The sequence below is a fragment of the Lathamus discolor genome, chromosome 2 (genome assembly GCF_037157495.1).
Source record: "Lathamus discolor isolate bLatDis1 chromosome 2, bLatDis1.hap1, whole genome shotgun sequence".
In the NCBI taxonomy this organism is placed as follows: domain Eukaryota; kingdom Metazoa; phylum Chordata; class Aves; order Psittaciformes; family Psittacidae; genus Lathamus; species Lathamus discolor.
Genome location: NC_088885.1, coordinates 57,584,291 through 57,609,743, shown reverse-complemented (window position 1 = coordinate 57,609,743; position 25,453 = coordinate 57,584,291). Strand labels below are relative to the sequence as shown.

General features: G+C 52.0%; 3 protein-coding genes across 10 annotated transcripts; 1 reads left to right on the top strand and 2 right to left on the bottom strand.

Annotated features, from left to right (window-relative positions):
- Positions 1–4,373: 4,373 nt before the first annotated feature.
- Positions 4,374–8,177, bottom strand: C2H1orf35 (chromosome 2 C1orf35 homolog). Its single transcript, XM_065666960.1, has 9 exons — positions 8,086–8,177; positions 7,247–7,378; positions 6,978–7,131; positions 6,840–6,885; positions 6,661–6,743; positions 6,450–6,522; positions 5,769–5,848; positions 5,312–5,452; positions 4,374–5,120 (listed from the first exon to the last, which is right to left on the bottom strand). Exons 2-9 carry the CDS (start codon positions 7,338–7,340, stop codon positions 4,865–4,867), a joined length of 927 nt encoding a protein of 308 aa, XP_065523032.1. The 5' UTR covers positions 7,341–7,378; positions 8,086–8,177; the 3' UTR covers positions 4,374–4,864.
- A 76-nt stretch (positions 8,178–8,253) lies between these two features.
- Positions 8,254–10,695, bottom strand: MRPL55 (mitochondrial ribosomal protein L55). Of its 4 annotated transcripts, none has more exons than XM_065666956.1 (4): positions 10,601–10,695; positions 9,596–9,702; positions 8,507–8,696; positions 8,254–8,439 (listed from the first exon to the last, which is right to left on the bottom strand). In XM_065666956.1, exons 2-4 carry the CDS (start codon positions 9,619–9,621, stop codon positions 8,296–8,298), a joined length of 360 nt encoding a protein of 119 aa, XP_065523028.1. In that variant the 5' UTR covers positions 9,622–9,702; positions 10,601–10,695; the 3' UTR covers positions 8,254–8,295. The 4 variants fall into 4 exon arrangements, with proteins under 4 accessions (XP_065523028.1, XP_065523027.1, XP_065523030.1 ...); XM_065666955.1 differs by lacking the exon at positions 10,601–10,695 and adding an exon at positions 10,303–10,387; XM_065666958.1 differs by lacking the exon at positions 10,601–10,695 and adding an exon at positions 10,246–10,288.
- Positions 10,321–24,952, top strand: GUK1 (guanylate kinase 1). Of its 5 annotated transcripts, XM_065666951.1 has the most exons (11): positions 10,333–10,428; positions 12,607–12,705; positions 12,813–12,925; positions 13,012–13,087; positions 16,298–16,411; positions 18,191–18,232; positions 20,176–20,272; positions 22,817–22,955; positions 23,829–23,913; positions 24,215–24,300; positions 24,770–24,952. In XM_065666951.1, exons 4-11 carry the CDS (start codon positions 13,048–13,050, stop codon positions 24,803–24,805), a joined length of 639 nt encoding a protein of 212 aa, XP_065523023.1. In that variant the 5' UTR covers positions 10,333–10,428; positions 12,607–12,705; positions 12,813–12,925; positions 13,012–13,047; the 3' UTR covers positions 24,806–24,952. The 5 variants fall into 5 exon arrangements, 4 of the variants coding, with proteins under 4 accessions (XP_065523022.1, XP_065523025.1, XP_065523023.1 ...); XR_010609979.1 differs by lacking the exons at positions 23,829–23,913; positions 24,215–24,300; positions 24,770–24,952 and adding exons at positions 13,586–13,677; positions 22,373–22,727 and having other exon boundaries at positions 10,324–10,428; positions 22,817–22,956; XM_065666953.1 differs by lacking the exons at positions 24,215–24,300; positions 24,770–24,952 and adding an exon at positions 13,586–13,677 and having other exon boundaries at positions 10,329–10,428; positions 22,817–22,993; positions 23,829–23,917.
- The last annotated feature ends 501 nt before the right edge of the window (positions 24,953–25,453 follow it).

Here is a 25,453-nt window from a genome sequence, read left to right as displayed (position 1 = left end):
ATTGCTCTCTCATCAACAGATCGCACTCCCCCTTGCTCCCCAGGTTTTGTTTCCTCTCCGAATCCTTCAAGCAGCACCATAGCTGCTTATTATGCTTACAGACCCACCCTCAGCCTGAGCATGCTTTTCTCTGGGGCTGACCTGTTGGGCAGAGGCTCACTGAGTGTAAAGGGTGTTGTCTCTGCCCTGTCTTTGGCTGGGTGAGTGGCAGGTAGGAGGGTGGGTTGATTCAGGTTCCTCAGTAAGTGCTGCCTGAGCCCCAGGTCTGTTCCTTGGGCTCACTTCAGTAGTAAAGGATAAATAACACTGGGCAAACATCAGGATTACAAAACTCCTGCAGGTCAGGTTATTCTTGCCTTGAGTTTCAAGCTCTGAATCAGGATCTCCACATACCTAATAGGGCAGGATGTCTATTCCTAGTCTGAGAGGGCATTGAACTTGAATCAGACTGGCTTGGGTTGGAAGGGGGATCATACAGTTCCAACCCCCTGCCACAGGCAAGGACACCTTCCACTAGACCAGGTTACTCCAAGCCCCATCCAACCTGGCCTTGAACACTGCCAGGGATGGGGCAGCCACAGCTACTCTGAACTTGAACTCTGAACTACAGCTCTTCTGCTGGTAACACTTTGCACTGCTGAAATAAACAGAGACCCCCCTTCTCCTTTGTTTCCCACCCCAAAAGAGGTGGATGACCTGCCATGACAGCTCAGCCTCGTCTTAAGCAATGGCTTTTACCTGAGGCGCTTTAGCCTGTGTGACTTGACACAACTGTCCTGGCTGCGCTACAGGTCCTGCTCGCTTGTGTTCAGATTTTGCTGCTGGCCAGGTGTGGAAGGAGGAAAAGACGTGGAACACACTAGTGATTCCCCAGGATCAGCAAGCTGAGGGGGCCTGACGTGCCCTCTGCTCTATCCTGGACTAAGCCCAGCCCTGGGGTTTTAGCCACCCATCCAGGCAGGAGTCGGCTCATGTCCAGGGGAAGGGTGAGCACAAAACTGTGTTCTGGTGCGGCTCCCCCGCAGTCCAGCTGGGAACAGCAGCAGGCAGGGGGTAAAGCCTTGGCAGAGGTTTCAAAGGGGAGAGAGTGGGAGAGACAGAGCTGTGAAACACCCGGCTGTGGAGTCGGGGAAGGCATTGCTCACAGCCCATAGTAAATGGGTGCGAGTTCCTTGCGGGCGCAGGCAGCCAGAGGTGCAACCTCCTGGGGAGGCAAAGTAAGCTGGGCAGAGGGGGCTCTCCTGGCCAGGCTGAACTGCCCCAGGATGGCTGTGCCACAGCCCTGCCAGCATCGGGCTTGGTAAAGCGGGGGAGACCTTAGAGCAGCTTCCAGTGCCTGAAAGAGCCAACAAGAAACCTGGAGAGGGGCTTTTGACAAGGTCCTTTAGGAGAGGATGAGGATGTTAAACTGAGAGAGGTGAGATTGAGATGGGATCTGAGGCAGAAGTTCTGCCCTGTGAGGGTGGTGAGGCCCTGGCACAGGTTGCCCAGAGAAGCTGTGGCTGCCCCATCCCTGGCAGTGTTCAAGGCCAGGTTGGACACAGGGTCTTGGAGCAACCTGGTCTAGTGGAAGGTGTCCCTGCCCGTGGCAGGGGGTTGGAACTGGTTGAGCTTTAAGGTCCCTTCCAACACAAACCATTCCGGGATTCTGTGGAACCAACATTTACCTGTCGTGCCTGCGACTGCTTAGAGCTGCAGATATGAATCATCCTGGCAGAGCCCCGCCCTGCTGGAAGCCTCCATCCACTTGCATGGGAGACGGAGGAAGGGAAAGTGGGAGCCTGTACAGGGAGCATGACTTGGAGTGCTGGGGTTTGTGTGGACTCTGGGTTTGTTCTCTGCCTGCTGTGGTTGTTCAGCTCTTCTGAAGCTCCCCTTTCAGCCTGGAGCTCCTGGCGCTGGGTTCCTGTTAACACAGACCTGCACTGGGATGCTCCCAGCAGGCCCCTTTCACAGCTTGGACCCCAAACATCCCCGGGGGGGAGGTGACTTCTGACTTGGTGAGCTTGGTCTGGGGAGTGCTCGTCGGCTCAGAGCCTCGAGCCAGGGAGCACAGAGGCTCAAGGGGTACCCCACTTGCACCACATGAGTTGCATGTGGGCAGCCAGCAGTGGGTCCCTGGGCTGGATCTGGGGCTGTGGCTGCTCAAACCAAGAGGAATAGCCCTGAGATACTGCAAAGAGGTTGTTAACCTCCCTAGAAAGCATTTTGGGGTGTGCTGGGGGAGCACTGAAGCTTATGGCTGCCCCGCAGCATCTCCTGCTGCCCGTGCCGGCAGGGCTCTGCACGTGCTCGCTGCCGGGGAGCAGGACAGAAGGGCTTTATTTCACCTCCTCAGCCCGGTCCTGCTGTGACCCCGCATGATGAATGCTGCCCTTGTTCCACACCGGGCGCGCCTGGTCCCACCCCGCACCAGCAGTGCCGCTCCACAGCCCGTCCCTCCCGCCCGGCTGTCGTGGTGTGACAGAAAACCCCCCAGCGCTGCCAAAGTGCAGAGCAAGGCCGGTGGCCAGCCTGGGGCTCTTGTTTGCCAAGGCACACAAACCCGCCCTGTGTGCAGCAGGACATGTTGCATCATTCATTCACAAACGGGGCCCTTGTGCTTGGCACAGCCACTCCTGCAGCCAGTGATGCTCCGGCCCGGAGCTGCCTGGGACAACCCCTTTCCACTTAGATCAGTATTTTTATTGATGAGAGTTTCCCTTTTCTCGTTGCATCAAGAATCACAGAACCATAGAATCAGTAGGTTGGAAAAGACCTTTAAGATAATCAAGTCCAAGTGTTACTCCAGGACTGCCAAGTCCACCACCAAACCATGTCACTAAATGCCACATCTACACAGTTGGTGAACACTTCCAGGGATGGTGACTTCACCACTTCCCTTGCCAGCCTGTTCCAATGCCTGATCACCCTCTCCGTGAAGAGATTTTCCCTAATATCCAATCTAAACCTGCCCTGACACAGCTTGAGGCCATTTCCTCTTGTCCTATCATTTGTTACTTAGGAGTAGAGACCCATTCCCACCTCACTATGATCTCCTTTCAGGCAGTTGTAGAGAGCAATAAGGTTCCCCCTGAGCCTGCCCTTCTTCAGACTGAACACCCCCAGGTCCCTCAGCCGTTCCTCATCACACTTGTGCTCCAGACCCTTCACCAGCTTTGCTGCCCTTCTCTGGACCTGCTTCAGCACCTCAATGTCTCTCTTGTAGTGAGGAGCCCAAAACTGAGTACAGGATTCGAGATGCAGCCTCACCAGTGCCGCATACAGGGGACAATCACTTCCCTGCCCCTGCTGGACACACTACTGCTGCTACAGGCCAGGATGCCATTGGCCTTCTTGGTTGCCTGGGCACAAGCTGCTCATGTTCAGTGGCCCTAGGTCCTTTTCCAATGAGCGGATTTCCAGCCAGTGCAAGACCCAGCGCTTTGCCTTGTTGAACCTCATACCATTGGCCGCAGCACATCAACCCAGCCTCCAGATCCCTCTGCAGACCCTTCCCACCCTCCAGCAGATCAACACTCTCACCCAGCTTGATGTCATCTGCAAATTTACTGAGGGTGCACTCGATCCTCTCATCCAGATCAATGAAGATATTAAACACTGGCCCTGACACTGAGCCCTGAGGGACACCACTAATGACCGGTCACCGACTAGATGTGACACCATTTACCACTACACTTTGGGCTCGGCCATCCCGCCAGTTTCCAACCCAGGGAAGAATCCTCCTATCCAGACCATGAGCAGCCAATTTGTCCAGGAGAATGCTGTGGGAGAGTGTCAAATGCTTTACTGAAGTCCAAATACATAATGTCCACCCTCAATCAGGCTGGTTACCTATCACAGAAGAAGATGAGGTTGGTCAAGCAGGACCTGCCCTTCATGAACCCATGCTGACTGGGCCTGATCCCCTCATTTTCCTGCATGTGCTTTACGACCTCACTTAGGATCATCTGCTCCATGACCTTCTCCAGCACCAAAGTCAGGCTGACAGGCCTGTAGTTCCCAGGGTCTTCCTTCCTGGCTTTTTTGTAGCGAGGTGCCACACTGGCCTCCGGACACCACTGATATCCCAAGTGCTCCCCTGCTTGCACATGTACGTGTGCCCCGTGGAGTGTGTGATGGCCCATGGGGAGCCTACCTCAACCCATGGAGAACAGCCATGACCCTTGGAAAGCACCCATAGTGCACGGAGGGCATCGCTACTCCATGGAGAGCATGTGTAGCCCCATGGGGAGCACCCTTACGACATGAAGAGCATCCATCACCATGTGGGGAGCACTCATCAGCCCATGGAGTGCAGAGGTGGTCCTGTGGAGAGCCCGACAGCCTGGCTCTCATAAACCCATCGGGCCCAAGATGCAAAACTCTCCCAGCAGTGCACAAGTCCTGGGCTTTATTTCACAGCTGTAAACTTAAGGAAAGGTTTAAGGAAAGAAATCCTCCTTCAGCCACTTCGCTGGCAGCTACTTGAGGGCTTCAAAAAAAGATGTTAAAAACACAATAACTGCATAGTAGTAAGTCTCTTTACATAAACACAAAGTATTTGCAGCATTTCCAGCCCCGTAGCCAGAATCACCCCAGTGCCAGCACCCACCTCGCAGCTAAATCATGGCTGGATGGATGGATCCAGGCAGCGAGGAGAAAGGCACCCAGCCCCCTGCTTGCCCACCACCACTGGTGGGGCTGTCCCATGTTGAAGGCAGGGGCTGTGGGCAGGGAAGGGGCAGCTGCTATTGCACCACACACTGCGCTTTGCTGGGCTCAGCCCCAGAAACAGCAGAGCTGTGGCTTCTTTAATTTAATAGCCTTATAAAATAGACAGTCTCTGTGAGCTCTCCTTGGAAAACAACCCCCAAGCTTCCTCTCAGTCTGAATCAGTGTCGTGGCGTTGCCTGGCCCCACGGGACGGAGGGGACCGGCTCCTGCTCCTCTTCCTCCCCTTGCGCCGTGGGGATGGGTGCCGGCCGTGGCCGTCCCTGCTCCGGCTCCGCTGACGGGCAGGGTGGCGCGAGGGGCTCCTGCCGGAATCGCTGTTGCTGCTGGAGGAATCCGTGTCGTGTCGATGCCGGCCGCTGTGCCGTGATGGCTCAGGGTGCTGCTGGGTCTTCCTTCGATGGTGCCTAAGGGTAAGGAAAAGTAAGGGACAGTGGGGACACAGGGAACATCAAGAAGCTGATTCTGGGGATGGAGAAGGTCTTTTGGAAAGCCAGGAGATGATGATGGGGCATACTGATGCCAGCCATGGTCATGCAGCAATCCTAAGTCCTTCAGCCCGTTTTCTAGCAATGATGCTCTGCCAACCCTGAGCTACCTGTCATCCTCATCCGAAGAAGAGTCAGAGGATGATGAGGCAGCATCCCTCTTGTGATGCTTATCTTTCTTCTTTTCCTTCTTATGTTTCTTCTTTTTCTTCTTTTTTTTCTCCTTTTTGGTTTTCTTGCTCCCTTCCGGCCTGCAGGGAAGAGATCAGTGAGGATCGCTGCCACACACATCCATCTAGCTCCTCCAAACACTCATCCCCATCCCTCCCTCCAGCTGCATCTCACCACTTCCATCCTTGGCCAAGAAGAAGTGCCCATAAAAAAAAACCCAAAACAACACAACAAACAGGTTTTGGGGGCAAACCAGAGGTTTTGGGGATGTTTCAGGCAGATGCAGAACAAGCCCAGTGCCAAAAGAAGTCACAGAAGCATTTTGTGAAGTATCTTCCCTGCAAAAATAGGCCATTTCTGGTAGTTCCCCACCAAAATGGCAGTCTCCATACTCACCGTTTCTCCTCCACCTTCTCCTCCTTCTCCTGCTTTTTCTTGGAGACAGGCATCTCAGGGCTGCTGGAGACTTTTTGGTGCTAGGGTTGGAAAGAGAAAAAAAGATAAAGAGTGAGTCTGTAAGGCCATAGCTTCGAATTACAAGAAAAAGCAATCTTCTCCTTATAGCACAGGACAAGGGGGAATGGCTTTAAACTGACAAGGGGAGATTTAGATGGGATCTGAGGAAGAAGTTCTTCCCTGTGAGGGTGATGAGGCACTGGCACAGGTTGCCCAGAGAAGCCGTGGCTGCCCCATCCCTGGCAGTGTTCAAGGCCAGGCTGGACAAGGCTTGGAGCAACCTGGTCTAGTGGAAGGTGTCCCTGCCCATGGCAGGGGGGTGGGACTGGGTGAGCTTTAAGGTCCCTTCCAACCCAAACCGTCCTGAGATTCTACGAAAAATTAAATTTAATTTGGAAAAAAAAAATTGAATAAAAATTAAATTCAGAAAAAATTAGAATACCCACAAGAGCTGCTTCTAATTAAAACCCCACAAATTAACTCTGTGCAGAGAGAACACAGGCCTCTGTGCTACAGCCCCCAGCTTTGGTTTTAAATAAAACACCCTGAGCATGGGGCAGGGATTTCTGCCCTTTTTCCATCTTTGATTTAAACCTGGTAAGGAAGATGACAGCACCGTACCGTGAAGATAGAAAGCCCCATCTTGGCCGCCTCCTTGTCCTCCTTGGACAGCATTATCCGGCCAGCACTGCCACTGGGGAGAGGAGAGTCATCAAGTGAAAACAAATCTCACAGAAACAACAACAAAAAAGCATTAAAATGGCAAAATTAAACAATCAAATTGCCCTGAAATGGGGCATTTTGGTGCAGGACCCCCACTGGTTCTCTATACCTGGAGCTGCCCAAGCCCACCACCCGGTCCACGTTCTTCTCATCCCGCTCGGTGCCATCCCGCTTGCACACCTCGGCCAGGTCCTGTGGGGCGTCAAGAATGTACTCAGTGTGTGTGTCCCCATAAAACCCCACATGGAGCTGAGGGGAGAGGACATGGGATGCATGGGCCCCCCTTACCTCCCTGCTGAGCCCAGTGGGCTGCCTCTTGAGGTTCTTGTAGCCCCTATAAAACAAAACCCAGGTGATGTGTGTATGGGTGGGAGATACCTTGCACCTCCTGTGTTTCTGTGGTGGTGGTGGGGGGTGTAGACTCACAGGGCAGCCAGCATGGCCTCCTGCTCGGCCAGACGGACGGCAGCCAGCTCTTCCTCACGGGACAGCGCAGGGGCTGTGTCCTTCTTGCCCTTGGCATACCATGTCAGGTCCTTCCCCTTCTGCCACCGGCCCACCGGTGCCATCAAGGAGTTCCCTGTGGGAGGCAAGATGTCATAACACCTCAAAACATCTATCTGCACCCCAAAACCATGCTGGGGGGGCAGGGAGGATGGGGATGGAAAGGGGGTTTGGCCAAGGTCGGTCCTCACCCAGGTAGTTTTCACGCTGTTTGTCTGTCTTGACATCCTCCCAGCTGAACTGGTCCTGGCCCCCTCGCACTCCTCCTCGGGATGAGCCAAACATGGTGCCGGCCCCCTCAGCGGGGGCGGGGTGTTGGTGACCTGCAAAGGCGCCAGGCCTGGGTTTAGCCCCTCCATGTAGGGGATGATGGATGGTCACTGAGTTGGGGGAAGCAAATGTGCCCCCTCTAGAGTTGGTGGGGTAGGCAAACCCTTGGAGAAGGGGACTGCGCAGCCTGAAAGGGCAGATGCACAACCCAGAGGCAGGGGGTGCCCGGCTTGGGGAGTTGTACGGGCTGGAATTGGGGTGCCAGTGAATGAGGGAAAAGATACACTGCCTGGTGGGGGATGCACGGCTTGGGGAGGGGTGGCAGGGCCTGGGGGGGGACGGAGAACACAAGGCGTGGGGGTTAATACACAGGCTGAAGGAGGTCCACAGGAGCTGGTGGGGTTGCAGCCTAATTGGGGGGGTGTTGCACAGCCTGAGAGGGGCTGCAGGGCCGGGGGGGTGGGAGGCATGGGGCAGGGGGAGATGGGAGAGCTTATGGCGGAGGGCGGCTTTCGGGGAGCTGCACGACCTGAGGTAACGCAGAGGGAGGGTACACACACTGCAGAAATGGGGGGGGGGGGGGGGGGGGCGCACGACCCGGAAGAGCGATTGCACGTCCGGGAGGAGGGGAGAGGGGGGGGGGGTTCGCACGTCCCGGAGGTGCGTGAAGACCCCCCCGTCGGGGATCCCCCCATGACCGGACTGCGGTGGGGTTCAAACCTTGGGGTCACACACGCCTCCCCCCTACCCGCGCACGCACCTTCGCGTCCGCTCCCTCCTGCGGGGCCCGCCCGCCCCGGCCGCTACCACCGCGCGGGGTGGGGAGAGTGGCTTTGCGAGGCGGACCGTACCACCGCATCAAGGAAGGCGGGGGGGGGGGGGGGAACCCGAAAGAAAAGCCCGCCTATGGCGGCAGCACGAGGAGCCGTTTGCCGGTTGTATTTGTTTATTAAAGGCCGGTTCCGCCGCCTCACTTCTTCCAGAACCGCTCGTAGGTGCCCAGGTCGATGCCCTCGAAGGTGTCCTCCGGCCCGGCCTTGGGCTTGCTGGGGAACTGCCTCCGCAGCCGCGCCTTGCGCTCCGCCTCGGGCAGCGTGTTGCTGTCGAGGGGCAGCTGAGGGAACGGCGTGAGCGCCCGGCCCCGCCGCGCCCGCAGCCGCCCCGCCCGCCGCCCGCCTCACCATGAGGATGCGCTTGGGCTCCTTGTAGCGCAGGCGGATGGTGGAGCCGTCGGTCTTGACCAGCAGGACGGGGTAGAGGCGGCCGTAGAACTGCCTGTGGAGGTGGGAGACTGAAGTGCGGTTGGAGTTGCTGCGGCTGGAGAGGGCGATCACCGAGGGCAGCCTGGGGATGGTGCGGAGGCGCAGGGTGCTGGTGGGAAGGTGAAAGTGAAGTGAGGTCAGTCATGGCTGTGAGAGCAAGAGACGCCACTGCGGTGTGTTACAGTGCTTGGAGTTGGAAGAGACCTCAAAGTTCCAACCCCCTGCCATGGGCAGGGACACCTTCCACCAGACCAGGTTGCTCCAAGTCCTGTCCAACCTGGCCTTGAACACTGCCAGGGATGGGGCAGCCACAGCTGCTCTGGGCACCCTGTGCCAGGGCCTCACCACCCTCACAGGGAAGAACTGCTGCCTCAGATCCCATCTCAATCTCCTGTCCGTTCAAAGCCATTCCCCCCTTGCCTGCCTTTGTCTAAAGCTGTTCTCCAGGTTCCTTGTCAGCCCCTTTAGGCACTGGAAGCTGCTCTAAGGTGTCCCCGGAGCCTTTTCTTCTCCAGGCTGAACAAGCCCAGCTCTCTCAGCCTGTCTCCATTGCAGAGGTGCTCCAGCCCTAGAAGCATCTTTGTAGCTGCCTCTGGACTCACTCCAACAGCTCTGGACCCTTTTATGCTGGGGGCCCCAGAGCTGGATACAGGACTGCGGGAGAGGAGGTCTCGCCAGAGCAGAACTGACCTACTGGCCACGCTGCTGGTGATGCAGCCCAGGACACGGTTGGTTTCTGGGCTGCAAGCACATACTGCTGGGTCATGGGGAGCTTCTTGTCAACCAGCACCCCCAAATCTTAGGGCTGCTCAGAATCCAGTCTGCACCAGCCTGTAGCTGTGCCTGGGATTGCCCTGACCCATGTGCACGACATTGTACTTGGCCTGGCTGGACTTCATGACGGAAGACACAAACCTCCATCACCCCAACCAACCCATCCTCAGCAAAGCTCCTGACGAAGGGCCCAGCTTCTCTGCTGCAGCACTGCAGCCATTGCCACCAACTCACCTCAGTGCCCGGCTCGCAGCTGCCATCTTACTGCAGTGAGTGAGGGCAGATCAAGCGTGCAAGGAGCTGGCAGACAGCAGGAGGTGCGGCAGCCTCCCAGGGACACCCTAGGAGACACAGAGCTCCTACAGAATGGCTGTAGGGTGATGGCCCTGTCCGCATCACAGTGCAACCTCCCAAGTCCCCTCTCCATCATGCATCAGCCTCATGTTGGCTCCCCCCCCCTCCCTACCATGGTTTAGATCCATAAAGGCCCCCCAAGTATAGTTTGGCTCCATAATGGTTCTATATATCCCTTCTATGGTGTGGCGCCATATTGACTCCCCCTACCTCCGCCATGGTTCGGCCCTATAATGATTCCCCCCTCCCCATGGTTTAGCCCCATGGAAGCTCCCCGCCATTCCTGCCATGCTTCGGCCCCATACTGGCTCCCCCTGCTCCGCCATAGTTCAGCACCACAACGGCTCCCCACCTACCCCCATCTTGGTTCGACCCAACACAGCCTCCCCCACAAATGGTTCAGCCCACAGCACCGCGCTTCTCCCCGCCGCGCTGTGGCTCGTCTTAACCCCCATCATGGCCAGGTCAGAGCTGACCCCCCCGCAAGCTCCCCAACCCGTACTGCTCAGTCCTAGCTCCCCCACACTGACCATTTATCCCCCCCTCCCTTCCCTCGCCCGTGGTCTGCCCCACCGCCCTCCTCTCACGTGACAGCACGGCCGGCACTGACGTCAGTGCGCGCCGTGGCGGTAGCGGGGACGCGGGCGCTGCTGGGACCGCCCCCATCCCCATGCTCGGGCGGCGGCTGCGCGGAGCCATCGCGCGGGCGGCGGGTGAGCGGCGGGGTCGGTTCCTCAGGGCCCAGTCCTGCTGGGACGAGGCCGGACGAGGCGAGGCACAGCCGGCCCCGCCGCGCTGAGGTGCCTGTGAGGGGTGCGGGTCTCGCCACAGGTGCCTGTGGCCGGGGCCCGCCGAGCTCGCCCATCTCCCCCCTGAGGGCCTTACGGGGTGCTGAGTCCACGCAGGGCGGGCGGTGGGACATGCTTGGGTCTGTTCCCTCCTGCCGCGGTCCGCTGTCCTCCAGCCACGTCGCTGTGGTGCTTGGGAATGGCTCCGGGATGCTCCCGGTTAGATAAGCCCAGGGGTGTGTGTGCTATATCGGGTGGGTTTCATCAGTGCTTGGGGCATGCAGCCTGCAGTATATACAGCTCTGTGTGGTGAAACACTGTGTGTGTGTGGGGGAGATGGTGGCAAAACCACACCTGCCTTAGCTTCACCTCTGTGGAGGTGCACCTGCCTGCATCAACTGGATTGGACCCGGTGGTTAAGTTAAACTGGTCCAGTTTTGCAGGACACCACCTTGTGGTGACTGCTGGCCCATCTGGCCTGGCCCCAGGTGGTTTCTGCAGGGAAATCACCTTGAGCGACTGGGTCTTGTCTCCTGCAGGATCGTTGCTCCCTGCAGAGCCAGGCATGCCCACACTGCAGTCAGCAACGGGGTAATCCTCAGGGAGGACCTCGTTGCTCTCTGCAACTACCTCGAAGGAGGTTGTAGGGAGGTGGGGTTGGTCTCTACTCCCAAGTAACAAATGATAGGACAAGAGGTAACAGCCTCAAGCTGCACCAGAGGGGGGTTAGATTGGATATTGGGAACAATTTCTTCACCAGGAGGGTAGTCAGACATTGGAACAGGCTGCTCAGGGAAGTGGTGGAATCACCATCCTTGGAAGTGATCACAAACCATGTAGAAGGGGCCTTTAGTGGCGTGGTTTAGTGGTGGTCTAGGCACTGATGGGGTAACGGTTGAACTTGATGATCTTAAAGTTCTTGTGCAACCTAGTTGATTCTATGACAGGTCTGGGGGGTTGTGGCTGCTGGAGCAGCATCACGGTGCCCGTGGGGCTCTTCATAGACATCAAGATGCCAAGGGTTTGTCTGCTCTGGGGCAGTGCTAAGCTTTGTTGTGTTACCGCAGCTGTGGCTGGGCTGGGCTGGGCTGGGCTTTTGGAAAGTGTCTCAAAATTTAGAGAGGTGGAAGTGGTGGCTTCATAATGAACCTGCTAAAAATAGTGGATGGGATTATATCCTAATCCAGGACACCTTTCCTGGGCCTCCAGGGAAACTGTCCTTTAATCTTCTTTTCAACTTTATAAGAGGGCTTTACCTTCTCTGTAAAGCCTCTCTGCTAATAAGCATTAATTTTAACTCCTGCGATGTCTGTCCTTTGCTTTTCTGGTTGTGTTGCCACCTTCCAGTCAAAATCCAGGGCAAGTTTAGCAGGCAGGAATGTACCAAGGAACATTTCTCCTCCTTCAGTGACCGCCTTGTCTTTTTGCAGCTGTTTGACCTCAGTCCCAGCTGTGGCACCTCCCCAGATTTGAGGATATTGATTAGATAGCTGTGCTGCTCTGTTGCTCATTAGCGCCAGCCTGCTGTGGTTTTGGTGGTACGTGGTGGTTAGGCTGGATCCGAACAGTTTTAGGAGTAAGCCAGTGGAGATGAGAGATCCTCTGTGCTAGATATTTGCATGTTATCTGCTCTGAAAATGCAGAATCTGAGAAAAGGGGGGAGAAAAATGAGTTTCTGCTGAACGTAAATGCATACCTGTAATGTTGCTGCAGCAAATAGCTTGAAAATGTGATTTGTAGCTGCCTTGCTGAGCTGGGAACCAAACAGGAGATTGGAAAAGCCTCAGATCTGCCAGGTCTGGCTTCTCTGGGGTTTTTGGCACTTTGCCTGTGGTTTCTGAGGGCTTCAGGGTGCCAGAGGGATCAGAGCTGTGTTCAACAGGGTTGAGGAAGGTGGGATGGGGGGAGCAGAGTTGCTTGGTGAGGGCAGTACTATTGCTGTGGAGACCCATTCATCATTAGGAGCTATTCTTCGGAGTCAGGGCACGTGTTTAACCTGTTGCGATGCTAGAGGTGATGGCATCTGCTTCCACGTCTGTGCTGCTCATGACTCGAGGCAGAGGTCATCTGCTCACCCTCCCTTTTCCTCCTTTGCCTCTCCAGCCCCAAGCAGCTGCCCCCCATATCCTGCACTGTGCCTTCTGAAAGTGCTCTGTGGGAGCAGGTTTTGCTCTGCTCTGGTGCAGATTCACGGTTTGCCAGGTGGGTGTTTGCTGTCAGCTGCACACAAGGGCCCACCCCCTTCATCTGGCGGTGGAAATGCCTTTTTATTTATCCCCCTCTCCTCTAAGTCTTGTTTTCCTCTGCAGATCCCCAGCAAAAGAGGAGGGATACATTTGGAGGGAGGCAAGAGGAAGCACCTGCATGTCTTTTGGCTTATTTTTAGCCTGTTTCTCAAGGAAGTGAGACCTGTGATAGTAACGTATGTGTCTTTTCTGACTTTAGTTCTGAGTATTTTGGGGAGAAAAAAGGGAATAAGGTCAAGGAGAGTATCTCTGTCTTCCCCAGACACCCCACCAATGCTCTTTCAGGAGAAAAAGCACCATGAGCGTCCACAGAGACCCTGTGGGGACACACTACGGAGGTACTGGGGTGTGCTGTCTGGAGGCTTGGGTTTGGATCTGTGGGCAAGAAGAGTTTCCTTGTTGCCTCTGTGGTGGATAAGTAGCCTAATTGTTGACCTGAGCAGTGGCTGGAGGCAGCAGTGGTGTCGACTTTGGTCCAAAAGGAATGTTGTCTGCAGAAATCCTGGCTAAAAACAAGAGCAGATGCCTTTCCAGAAGAGTTTCCAGCCACACAGCTGTTGGGTGTGTAATGTGAGCGCAGCAGCTTCAGAGCCTGGGTTTGTGCCTGTTGTGCATCAGTGTCACCTCAGAGCCCGTCTGTTTTTGGTGTCTGTGGGCACTGCTCAAGCACCAGCTGAAGCCGCACTATGTTTGAGAAGGAGGGTGGGCTGGAAACCTCCTGGGGTCCCCTCCACCTCACCTTGAGTGAGTCCCCTCACCTTGGTGACTGCGGGGGCTGTGTGATCCAGGAGGTTACCTGCAGAGCTGGGGACAGTTTGGCTGTTGTTTGCCTATAGCTTTACCAGCTGGGAGAGTAGGGAGCGGAGGAGAAACCGGGAGAGAAGATTAAAGACCAGCTTTTCATTGGCCATCTTAAACTTGCGGCTCGGTAAGTAGGGCTTTAAGGAGCTCGCAAATAGCCCAGCTTTCTGCCAGCTGCTCATATTGCTGCTGCAAGGGGCTGGACTTCATACCTGAGCTGAAAAGGAGTAAAAGCTAAAGGTAAGGATGCTAAAGGTAAGAAGCGTGCTCCCAGCCAGTCCTTTACCAGTTTGTCTGGGGTTGAGTTAAATGATTGTAAGGGATTTGGGCAGCCTTGAATTCCCCTTTTCCTATCAGTGCCTGCTGAAGGGTGAATGAAATTTTGAGGGGAAAGAGAGGGAAGCTGTTTTCCCTCTAGCCGGGATGGGAGCGTCCTGGGTGGATAGTGCAGGCAGTGACCAGGATTTATGTGTCTGGCACAGCTGGATCACAGCAGAGGCTGTGAAGCTCTTGGAGAGAGCCAGTGGCATCTGAATGTCCCCTTCAGGGGCTTTCAGTGGTGGCCAAGGAAGCCAGTGTGCAATGAAGGAGCATCTTTTGGGAGCAGACGTGTTGCAGAGTGTGCTGGGGTGATGGGAGGGTTTTGTGTAGCTCCTTTTCTGGAGTGTTTGGCAAGCAGTGGTTAAGGTTCACCCGTCGTATTTAAGTGGGCGAGAGGAACTGGTGGGGCAGAGGAGAGGGAGATGCTTTGCGCAACTTGGTGTTGGATCTGGTGCATCTCAGGCTGCAGCACCTGGAGTATGCTAATGGCAAAAAAAAGAATAATAAAAAATAGTTTCCATTTGGATGGTGATTAAACGTTCTACATCCACATGAGCTGCTGCTGCATCTACTTAGACTTTGTGTATTAAGACTCCATCCTTTTATGCAGGCATGGATAAACAACTGGTATGTGCAAAGCATCCTTGGGGAACAGAGGGAAAAGTGGTGTAATTTTCTAGCTGTGGTGCTGGCTAATGGATGACTGTGTGATCGTAGAGCTGCACAGAAGTGGTTTAGGAATGGAGACTGGAGTCAGGGAGGCAGCCCGGTGAGGGGTGAGGTTACCCTGCTGCGGCATCCTTGCCTGACCTTGGGAGAGGCCCAGTTTGGCTTAAGGCTGTTTAAAAAGTGATTTGTAAGGTCAGGGTGACAATGCTCTGATCTGGTTTAAAATGGAAAGGCATTATACTGGCTGTTGGCTGATTGCTCCCAAGGCCACACCCAGACACTAAGGTTAAAAATATGCATTTCCAGGGGCTTTGCTGCTGCAGAAAGGAATTGTGGTTCAGGCTTTTTTCTTAATAGGAAAAATCATCTTGTTTGAGTTGCCCTGCTCTCATCATCACTTTGGGTTTAGAAGCTGCTGAATTGCCAATGGATGGGGTCCCCAGTGGTACCCCCTGCACTGTCATTCAGGATTTTGTTCTTTATTCACATGTTGGTGATTAACCTTTCTCCATCCCAGAGAGGCAGGCACATGAAAATGCCCAGTTGTTTTCTTCCTGGTTGAAGAAACTACTGTAGAAATGTTTCTGTGGCCTCAGGCTGCCTTTTTTTTTCCGTACTAGGAACCAAACCCTTCTCTCTTGGGCTGGAGTTAGTGTTCCAAGGAATGTGGAAATAAACTTCAAAGCATGTTTGTGTCCCCTGTCACACTCATGTTCAGACTGCTGTTGAAGGTTTAGTGGTGAAGGACATGCTGGGCTTCTGGGTTTAGGTGTCAGTACGTTGTCTGCTTGTGGTAAAGACTTTGCATGTGGAATTTGTTCCAGGACTGATAGGAAACTTCTAACTGCCCATCATGGGCTCACAGTTTGTACTTGTTAGATTGTAAATCGGCAACATAAGAGGTGTGGGGTCTCATGAGCATCCCATCCTCGCTTGAAGCTGCATATGTATAACAGTGGCGGATTTCTGCCGTTTTTTCTTGCAGCATCTCCTGCAAACTCCCCTTGAGGCCTCTCCCTGTGAGAGGGAAGCAGCTGTGACTATACTTGTATCAGTAAGGACTAGCTGGCATTGCCCAGCACATTCGGATGTCTTGTGATGTTTCCACATGCCACCAAGGCACAGCCAGCCTTTTCCTCACATTAGAGAAAACTTTCCTTAGGATTTGGGTCCCAGAGGGACCCAACCCTGCTGACAGAGAACAGAGCTAGGACAGAGCTGGCTTGAATTGTCCCAGCTTAATGACAGCTGGAGCCCAGTTTCCTCTCCTTTGGGTTATGTCTGAGTTTAACCTCAGTCCCTTGAGGATGAGTGTTCATGCTGCAGTGATACATGCCCTTTATTTGTCCAGGGTATTTTCTTCCCAGGTAAGAATGGGGGCCAGCAGCAAAGCAAGGTGAAGCTACCCTACTGCATTGCTGGTGCATTGCATTCTGCTTTCCAAACTGCCGTCTCTCTCCTCAGGGCTCCTAGCTCAGGTCTTTTGCAGTGGCACAGAGGTAGCAGCTCCCACTGTTTGCTGCCAGTTTGCGAATATAATAGTTGTTTGAATTTTCCTTGTATATCCTCCACTTCCAGTTACTTTCTATCAGCTCTAGGCTCGTGCTTTCTCATAATTGCAGATTTGCCTGCAGAAGCTTACATCCGAGGGTATAAAAGATAGATGCTTTTTGTGGGGCCAAGCACCCCTGGCAATCTGTAGCTGTGTTTTTTTCATGGATGTTTCTAACCAAACACATATTTTTCTGTCTTTCTAGCCATGCAGGGACCAAGGCCAGTGGTTCTGAGTGGTCCATCAGGTGCAGGGAAGAGCACTTTGTTAAAGAAATTGTTTAAAGATTATGAGAACGTCTTTGGCTTTAGCGTCTCCCGTGAGTATCTATGTCTCTGGTGAAGGGCAGTGGAGTTTAGGGCCACAAGCCCAGAGCCTGCTTTTGTTGCTGTATTCATGCCCCAAGTAATAGGCTTCCATGGCTTGCCCGTATCCTAGGGCCTTGTCTGTGGGGCCTTCGTGGTGTTAAAATAAGTTAGGATGCCTTCTACTAGTGGTACTGAGTGGCAAGTCTTAAAATTTGTCTGGAATAGCAGACAAATCTTGCCTGATCTCGTGACCCCAAACACTTCTAAGCACAGCTCAAGGAGGTAATGAGATTTTTGTGAGTGATTCTTGACTCTGAATTAACACCTCTCCTTCAAAAGCCAGTTCTTTCCATCCACCCGTGCAAGCTGATGAGGATTTCAACAGCCCAAGGGTGGCATGCCAGAGGCTTACACTTAAAATGAGAGCTTCATGAAGCCTGTGTCATTTCCAGGTCTGTCAGTGAAACAGTTCACCTCATCACCTGCGCACATTTCTCCTGCCATTGCTCTGGTGGTTTGTTAACTTCTACATTGGTCACTTAAGTGCTGGCCAAGGGTCCTTTGTTCCCCGCCTGGGGTGGTTCCCTGTAATGTGAAAATAACTCCTGGCTGGTCGGCTTGGTCTGCTCGTGCCTGCCAGCAGTGCTGAAGTCCTCCTATATCCACAACAGAGGGTGTAAATGCATGGAGTTTCCCTCTGGCAGGTTACCTGTTGCAATACTAATCCTGTTCTCGTTTTCTTGAGTGACACATTAAAGGTTACCGTAACTCTGGGCTGTGCCCCCAGATCCTTCACCTAATTTTCCCTGGAGCTCTGCAGGGTGGTTTTTCAGTACGTTACTATAATGGTTTTTAGTGTCCTAACCATTTTGGATACTGCAGTTGGAATTCTTGCTCTGAGATCTGTGTGACCTCTGTGAAAGAGCAAATACTGGGTGTTTAAAGATTTAATGTTACTGGAGATATAAAAGACCTCCACAGCTTAAAATTATCTTTCCTTTTGTGTTTCATTGTATGCTCTTGATTCAACTGAATCTCTCTTCTCACTCCAAACTAATGTTACCATTTTCCCCAAGGCTGCCTCTTGGTGGTTATTTTTTTCCCTAAATCTCCATAGGCCACATAGACCTTGGCAACTGGTGCTTTATAAAAACCTTGACCAGGTGATCAGAGCCTTATTGCATTAGGTTAACTCCTGCTGGTCTTAAATAAAATAATCAGTGTTGCCCTCCACGATGATTGTCAACTCCTTTTTGGTTTTACAGAGCGTGTGCTTAAAATAACACCAGTTTGAATGACTTCCAGCAGGCTACAAAGGCTGTCTGATTTATTCACCTCGTGCAGGAGTTTGCCCTTATTCATTAAATCTGGCTATTTTAAGCACCTATGTGGGTGATGCATGATCTTTTCAAATGAAGGTAACTCTGTGAAGTAGGGCACCGCTAATTCCCCTCATCTGAGGCAGAGGTCCAAGTAACGTGTCTAGTATTACACAGGAAGGCTGTAGCAAAGCTGAAAACTAACCCCAGCCTGGTAAGTCCCACACTGACCACTCAGCCCCTAACAATGTAGGCTGCTTTCATATTATCTAGGATTCTTTGATTACAGACCAATCCTGCACGTTGTTGTTTTGTTAAACTAGCCGATTCTGGGAGCTTTGGTAATTTTAAGTAGAGGATCAGCTTACTGCATGATTGGGTTCATCTGCTGCGTAGTGCTTTTACTTCTTTGATACTGTTACATCCTTGGGTGATCTACAATATTTACAAAGCTGGGTTTTTTGCTTACAGATACCACAAGGCAGCCAAGACCTGGAGAAGTAAATGGCAAAGGTGAGTGTGCTGCAGTTGGGCCTGTCTCACCAGGCTCTGCAAATAATTCCTGCAGAAAATGTTTTAAGCTTTTGTGGACTATGTGCATGGATCCCCTCTAGTAACTAAGTTAGTCCTACATTTATGTTTATAGGGTGCGTTTCCTTAGGCAGACATTCAGTAATTATGTATTTTAGAATGGGTATATATACATGTATATAAATATGCACATATACACTGCACTTGGCCTTGTCGAACTTCACGAGGTGGGCCTCTGCAGACCCTGATGAAGTTCAGCAAGATTGAGTGCAAGATCTTACCTTCCATTTGTGCAGGGCAGTCCCAGACACAAACACTGGCTGGGGGAGATTGGATTGAGAGCAGCCCTGAGGAGAAGGACTTGGAGAGTTGGTTGATGAGAAGCTCCCCATGACCCAGCAGTGTGCGCTTGCAGACCAGAAACCAACCGTGTCCTGGGCTGCATCACCAGCAGCGTGACCAGCAGGTCGAGGGAGGGGGTTCTCCCCCTCTATTGCGCTCTGGTGAGACGCCCTCCACTGCAGTCCTGCATCCAGCTCTGAGGTCTCCAACAGAAGAAGGATGTGGAGTGAGTCCAGAGGAGGCCACAAAGATGCTCCAAGGTCTGGAGCACCTCTGCTATGGAGACAGGCTGAGAGAGCTGGGCTTGTTCAGCCTGGATAAGAGAAGGCCCTGGGAAGACCTTACAGTAGCTTCCAGTGGAAGGGGCTGACAAGAAAGCTGGAGAGGGGCTTTGGAAAAGGGCAAGTAGAGACAGGACAAGGCAGAATGGATTTAAACTGACAGAGGGGAGATGTAGATGATACCTGAGGAAGAAGTCTTCCCTGTGAGGGTGGTGAGGCACTGTCACAGGTTACCCCAAGGGACTATAGCTACTCCATCCCTGGCAGTGCTCAAGGCCAGGTTGGATGGCGCTTGGAGCAACCTGGTCTAGTGGAAGGTGTCCTTGCCCATGGCAGTGAGGTTGGAACTGGATGAGCTTTAAGATCCCTTCCAACCCAAACCATTCTAGGATTCTATGATGCACACACTTTTGTTCCTTTTCTCAGTGGCAGTGAGACTATAGCCATTACTGTTCTGCAGCATGTGCCAGGTGTTGGGGAGATTAATGAGGAGGGATGTACTTGGCAGAGCAAAATCAAAATGTAATTAGGCAGTGATACGTTAACAGAGGCGGAGCATGTGCCATCAGTGTTCTTTTCTAGACACTGTGACTTACTGGCCAAAGCTGTCAAAGCATGACTCAATTTAAGCACCTGAGTCCATACTTGGCCCATGAGTGGCTTGATTTTCCATAGTGCCAGGTGGCTTTTGTGAGATACCTCAAATGTAGACCTGCTTAATGGAATGTCCTTATTTGTATTAATAGCTTGTGTCCAGCTGCTTTTCTGTTTCCTGGTTTGTTTGCATATTTTGTAAAGAATTGGATGAGGCTTGTTTTTAATTTCTGATCACAGTTTTCACTCTGAAGTGAAAGGGAGGATTTTAAACAAAAGATAGAGAAACATTCCATTTTAGTTCATTTGATTTTGATGTTCCCTTTTATCTGCTTCTCTCTCTGTTGTCCCATTGTAGTCTTTAATCATAAACGCTTTCAAATTAAGAGCCTTGGCAGTCCAGCTGTAATGTGTTCCACACCTGTGGGCACACTGGGGGGGTCCTGTTGCACCACAAAGGGTAAAGGGTATGAAACAGCAGCATTTTTGGCCACACAGGAAGCTCCAGAACATTTTGAACAGGTGTCTGAGCAGTTGGTGTAGAGAAGGGATGCTGTATACAGTAATTAGGAAGTAGATATCTGCGGTCTGCCAGTGTTGTCCAAAGCAGATTTTAAGTTGCCTCTCCCCTGAGCACCCACGGGTGTCATTTTGACCATGAACTTTACCTGCAAAGCTGTTAATTCCTGGCTGGTTTTCCCTATCCAGATTACCACTTTGTGACGAGAGAGGAAATGCAGAAAGAAATTGATGCTGGTGAATTCATCGAGCATGCAGAGTTCTCTGGAAATATGTACGGAACAAGGTACGCGGCTCAGACACTGTGGCTGCTGAACCCCGGCAGTGCTGTGAGCTGAGATGATGGTGAAAGAAAAAGTATTTTGACTTGGGTACATTCGCTTTCCCCCAAACACGCAGATTCTTGCCAATAAGCAAAGCCTTTAATTCAGTGACGTCCTTATCAGCTTTATTAAGATGGCAAAATTAACTCATGCAGAGAGTTAGCTCGTTGTAATTAAATCATCATTATGTTACAAGATCCTCTATAGCCTCCAGTATTTGAGGGCTGCTGAAGTAGTTCATATGCTTAACACTCCTCCTGCACAGGGGTGGTTTTTATGCTCCTTAGTATTTCCAAGTGCTTGCAGAGCATGGTGGGCAGAATGGAGAATTACTTTCTAATGATATGAATATGAGGATTTTGGGAGCAGAAGCTGTAACTGTATTGGCTGTTGTGAAACAAATTCTTGTGTTGCTTTGGTAAAGTGGCTGCTATGAACAGATAAATTGCACAGCACCCTTGACTGCTGTTAAAGAGTTAGGTGGATTTTAAAATAGCGTTGCCCTCGGCATTGGCGCTGGTGATCAATAAAACATTAAGCTGCAATGTTAATTAGAAGTCAGGTATCTTGTATAATTATTGTGAGAAAATTGTGGCACTGTAGTAAAGGACCTTCTAAGGAGGAAAGTTAAATGTTTCTTGAGATATTTAATTAGTTGTGTTAAAGAAATTTTCCTGCAGTGCTTTTCAGGAAGACGTAGATTTCTTCAAGAGCCAAATGTGCTTTTTCTTGAGGATTTTTTGGAGATAGCATTCTTCATTGGGAGGTCCCAACAAAGGCCCCCAGGCTGAATGTGGTGTAGGTGTACAGCTCTGAAGGAACGTTTGGTGAGTCTGCATTTCAGTGTGAAATGGTGAGCTGTTTCAGTGTGACATGCACAGGCATCACTTGCTGTCACTGCAGCTAAGGGTAGTCTTGCCAGGGGTCTGGCCATGCTCCCTCTGAGGCTGGTGGAGGAGCACAATCCCCTCTGCCCTGGCCTTGATAGTTCCAGTGTTGCTTGTTTGGTAAGAGAAGCGAAAGCTGACAGCTCATCTTTCAAATACCCAGCACCAAGGAGAGACTGAGTTCAAGCTCCTTAATCCCTGACTTCATCCTGTGTAGGACAGGCTTCCTTCCTTCACGTGGGTCCTGCTTAATCCAGCTGGCCACAGCATGGAGGAGACAGCTGCTCTCCAATGCCCGATATGTAGGTGGAGTTGATTTTGGTGCCTTTCCCTCAGAGTGGGTGGTGAGAAAACATCTCTCCTCAGCCAATTTCCTTGTAGGAATTTGATACTTTAACCAAATTAAATGACATGTTTGTGTTTGTTGATTGGTTGTAGCAGTAGCTTGTTGATACCTGGTGATACCACATGAAGCCTGCAGTTTTCACAAGGCAAACCAAGCCATTTTGGGGGAGTGCTTGTGAATTTGTGGTGGATGGTGCTCAGACCTGAGCTCTTTGTGCTTCCCGCTTGGGCAATGCAGCAAACCTCTGTATTTGTGTAGGGCACATAGCTGGTCTCACAGCTTTGCTTCAGCTTTCTCCTTCCTGTTGGGGACATGACTGTTATTGGACTCCCATGTCAGGAGGAAAGTTACCAGCCACCTCCATCCTCCTGCATGACCCCATCATACTGGTGTCTTTGCAGGCAGTAGACCCTGCTGCACTGACCACACCAGCTGCAGAGCCACGAGGGTGCCTGTCTGCCTGCTCTTCCTTACGTCCGGCATAAGGAGCTCACAGCATCTCTGTGCCAGGCTGCTCCAGTGCTCATCTCAGTCTGCTGGGACTTTTCTGGGCTTGCAGGCTCCTAGGAGTCTTTACAGCTTTCTCTATCTGTTCCCTATTCCTGCAAGGCACCTTCTGCTTGAGCTGCCTCTGTCCTCTCCAGCTGTTTTTGCAGTGAGCTGTCATGTAGCTGTGGTACCTGTGCCATTGCTAGTTTTGGGGGAGAATTTTAGGTGTCCAGGAACAAGCTCAAGGCAATTCCCCCATGCTGGGGAAGAGATACTGTATGTAATGACATATGAGAAGTGCCACTTAAAATATTTTCTTAACTGTGCATCTTGTGACTCAGGCAGGAGTGTCCATCTCAAGCATCCTTCAGGAGAGCATGTGGGTACAGAAACTGGTGGATCTCTGAAGCAGGAGGAACTTCATACTGGTTTTGTTCTGTGCTGAAGGTTGCTCCTATGTATGTTGAAGGCAGGAGCTTTATAGATTGCACCTGAGCGAGTCTGCTCATGGGATAGTCATGAGTTATCTATTTCCACACCTTCCATTGTGGTTTTGCCAGCCTCTCTGGCAGAAGACAGCAGGTCCCTGCTCTGCCCCAGGGATCCAGAGGACATTTGGGGAAGGAGAACTGCTCAGCAAGAACAGAACAGGGTCTCCTCTCCTGCCACAATTTGGGCACATGGGAGTCCTGTGAGGTGAAGACCTGCTGTTAGAGAGGGACAAACCAAGCCCTCACTGCTCTGGCTGGATGCTCTGACCCCTTCTCTCCTTGCTGTGTCCCCAGTAAAGGTGCAGTGCAGGCTGTCCAGGCCCAGAACCAGATCTGTGTCCTTGACATTGACATCCAGGGCGTGAAGAACATCAAGAAGACAGACCTGAACCCCATCTACATCTCTGTGCAACCTCCGTCCTTAGACATCTTGGTGAGCGACCGCCTTCCTTTGCCGTTAGGCAGTTAGAGGTAATCAGCGTCTTGCTCTGAAGCGATGGGGGACCCCCCTCATTGATTCATCTATATGTTTTTAAGGGCTGTAGAATAGGTGGGGAGGACATTTCTGAGCACACCCTTACCTCTGCCCAGTCCAGCTCCCCAGCATCTGGCCCCCAGGGGATAAATCTTCCTGTGCTCTTTTTTTGAGTCCCTCCTGTATAGTTTCCACACCTTGGTGTGTTTGCCTGCATTGGGTTACAGACTCCATTGCAGCATAGCCAGCCTTTAAGTGCATTAGTCGTGCTTAATGCTGGGGAGAGGAGAAGATTAAACTGAGGGAAGCTGGTTCTCTGGAAATCCTCTGGCCTTATGGGGCCCTATATAATAGTGATTGCAGTGTGCCTTTCATAGAAGTGAAATCATTGCCATGGTGCAGACATGGATGTGCATACATACATGTGCAACTTGCTGAAGCTGTGCAAGGAGTATGGGCAGTAAAGGCCACAACTCTGGCTCTCCCGTCTTGCTCTCATTGAGTTTGTGGAGGAGAAAGCCAACAGCACCAGTTGCCAGAATCCAGCAGAGTGATATCATCTACCTGCAGAAAACCAAACCAACCCAAAAGCAGGGGGAAAACAAGAGACTGGAAGCCGGGGCTCTGGGTAGATTTTGAGCCCAAACTCAGCTTGGCAACTGGTTTGCTCTGGGCTGTAAATGAAGCCCCTCACCGTTTGCAGAGTGTTCTCATCTGTGGTGGTCGCTGGCAGTAGGAAATGGCAAATGGCATTGGCTTGTGGGGCAGGTGGTGGTTTCTGTGTGCAGCATTTGGAACACGTTTCTTAATTACTTTTGTCATTGTGTTCAGGAAAAAAGACTGCGTGACCGAAAGACTGAGACAGAAGAAAGTTTAATGAAGCGTTTGACTGCAGCCCGCATAGATTTGGAACTTAGTAAGTGCAGGGGCCTTTGAGTGATGTGCACAAGGGGAGGGGATACATTGCTGATTTAGGAGTTGATTTTTGCGTGAACATCTGACTTGTGTTCTCAAAGGAGTGCTGGCAGGGCTTGGACATCACCTGAGTTTGATCTAAGCACCATACTGCATCGTTTCCCACTGCAGTTGTGAGTGGTTGGCAGAGGGGCTGAAATAATAACAAAATGCCATAGGAACTCGGGTCATACACGAGAGATGACACAGGGCGGAAAGACATTCTCAAACTCTTAACTCCCTGTCGCTGTCTCTTTCCCCAGGTAAAGAGCCTGGCCTGTTCGACTTGGTCATTATTAATGATGATTTAGAAAAAGCCTATTCTGAATTGAAGGAGACACTGCTGGAGGTGAGTTGTTCAGGGCTTTTTTGCCCCACTCCCTGGGCAGGGATCACCTCTAGGATGAGCAAGTGAAGGTTTCTCTATTGGTGGCCACAGAAATGTGACCACATGCACACATTTGATATGGTTTGAGCTGCGGAGTGACACAGCTGAACATGGATCATGTATGAGCAATGATGGATCAGTGGCCTAAGAGTGGGAAAAGGATCCAGTACAATACTGGGTTGGGGGCAGAATAAACACATGTCCCTTGGCAGTATGGAAGCGGTCCACTTTTTTTGTGGGCATTTTCGAAGAGCCTCAAAGTCAAGCCTTGCCTTCTCCCTAAAGGCTCATGTGTAAACTCTGGGCTTGGTCCTGCAATGTTGTGGAGCTGGTCTGAGGAGATGATCTCTTGTGGCCTCCAGAGCTGAGAAACTAAGAGCTGTTCCCAAAGAGTGGCAGATGCTCAGTAGTTTTCCTGATCTCCTTGCAGGAAATCAAGAAGACCCAAGAATCCAGGAAATCCTGAGCTGAGGCTGCTTGGATGTTTTATCTTTGCACATCATTCCCGAAGCACGTGACGCCCATTTCATTGCAAGAGACATTCCCTTTAGACTGATCCTCCTCCCGAGTTACTCTAGGATGTTTCTATTAAAAGGAAAGAAAATGAAACCCAGTCACACTTGTGCTTGTGTTTGCCACAAACTTGGTGTGTGCTCCCCCAGGTTTGTACCTCAGGAGGATGCTTTGGAAGTGATTGTGTGGTGTCTGCTGCCAAAGGGCAGAGCCATTCTGCAAGGCAGTAGAGGAGCTGTCTAGGCAGCTGTGTCTCCAACACATGGCTTCAGATCCTGCTGCAGTATTTGTGGAGGTACATGTTGTGCCAGCTACTGCTGCTCAGTACAGGGGAGATACTTAAATTGATGTGACGCCCCTGCAAATGGAGGGGCTTACACCTTCACCGGCACCCGATGTCACAAGTGTTGGCATCTTCTTCTCCCTCTTATTTCTGCTGCTTTTTGCAGGTCTGGCTACAGCTCCTCAAGGCACTTCTGGCTGGCAGTGCCTGCCTCTGTGGTGGTGTACTTTGTTGCTGTAGCAGAGCAGCACAGCTTGGCTCTAGCCACAGTCCTAGTGAGCAGATGGGTTTGTTTAGTAACCCAAGAGGAGAAGGGGA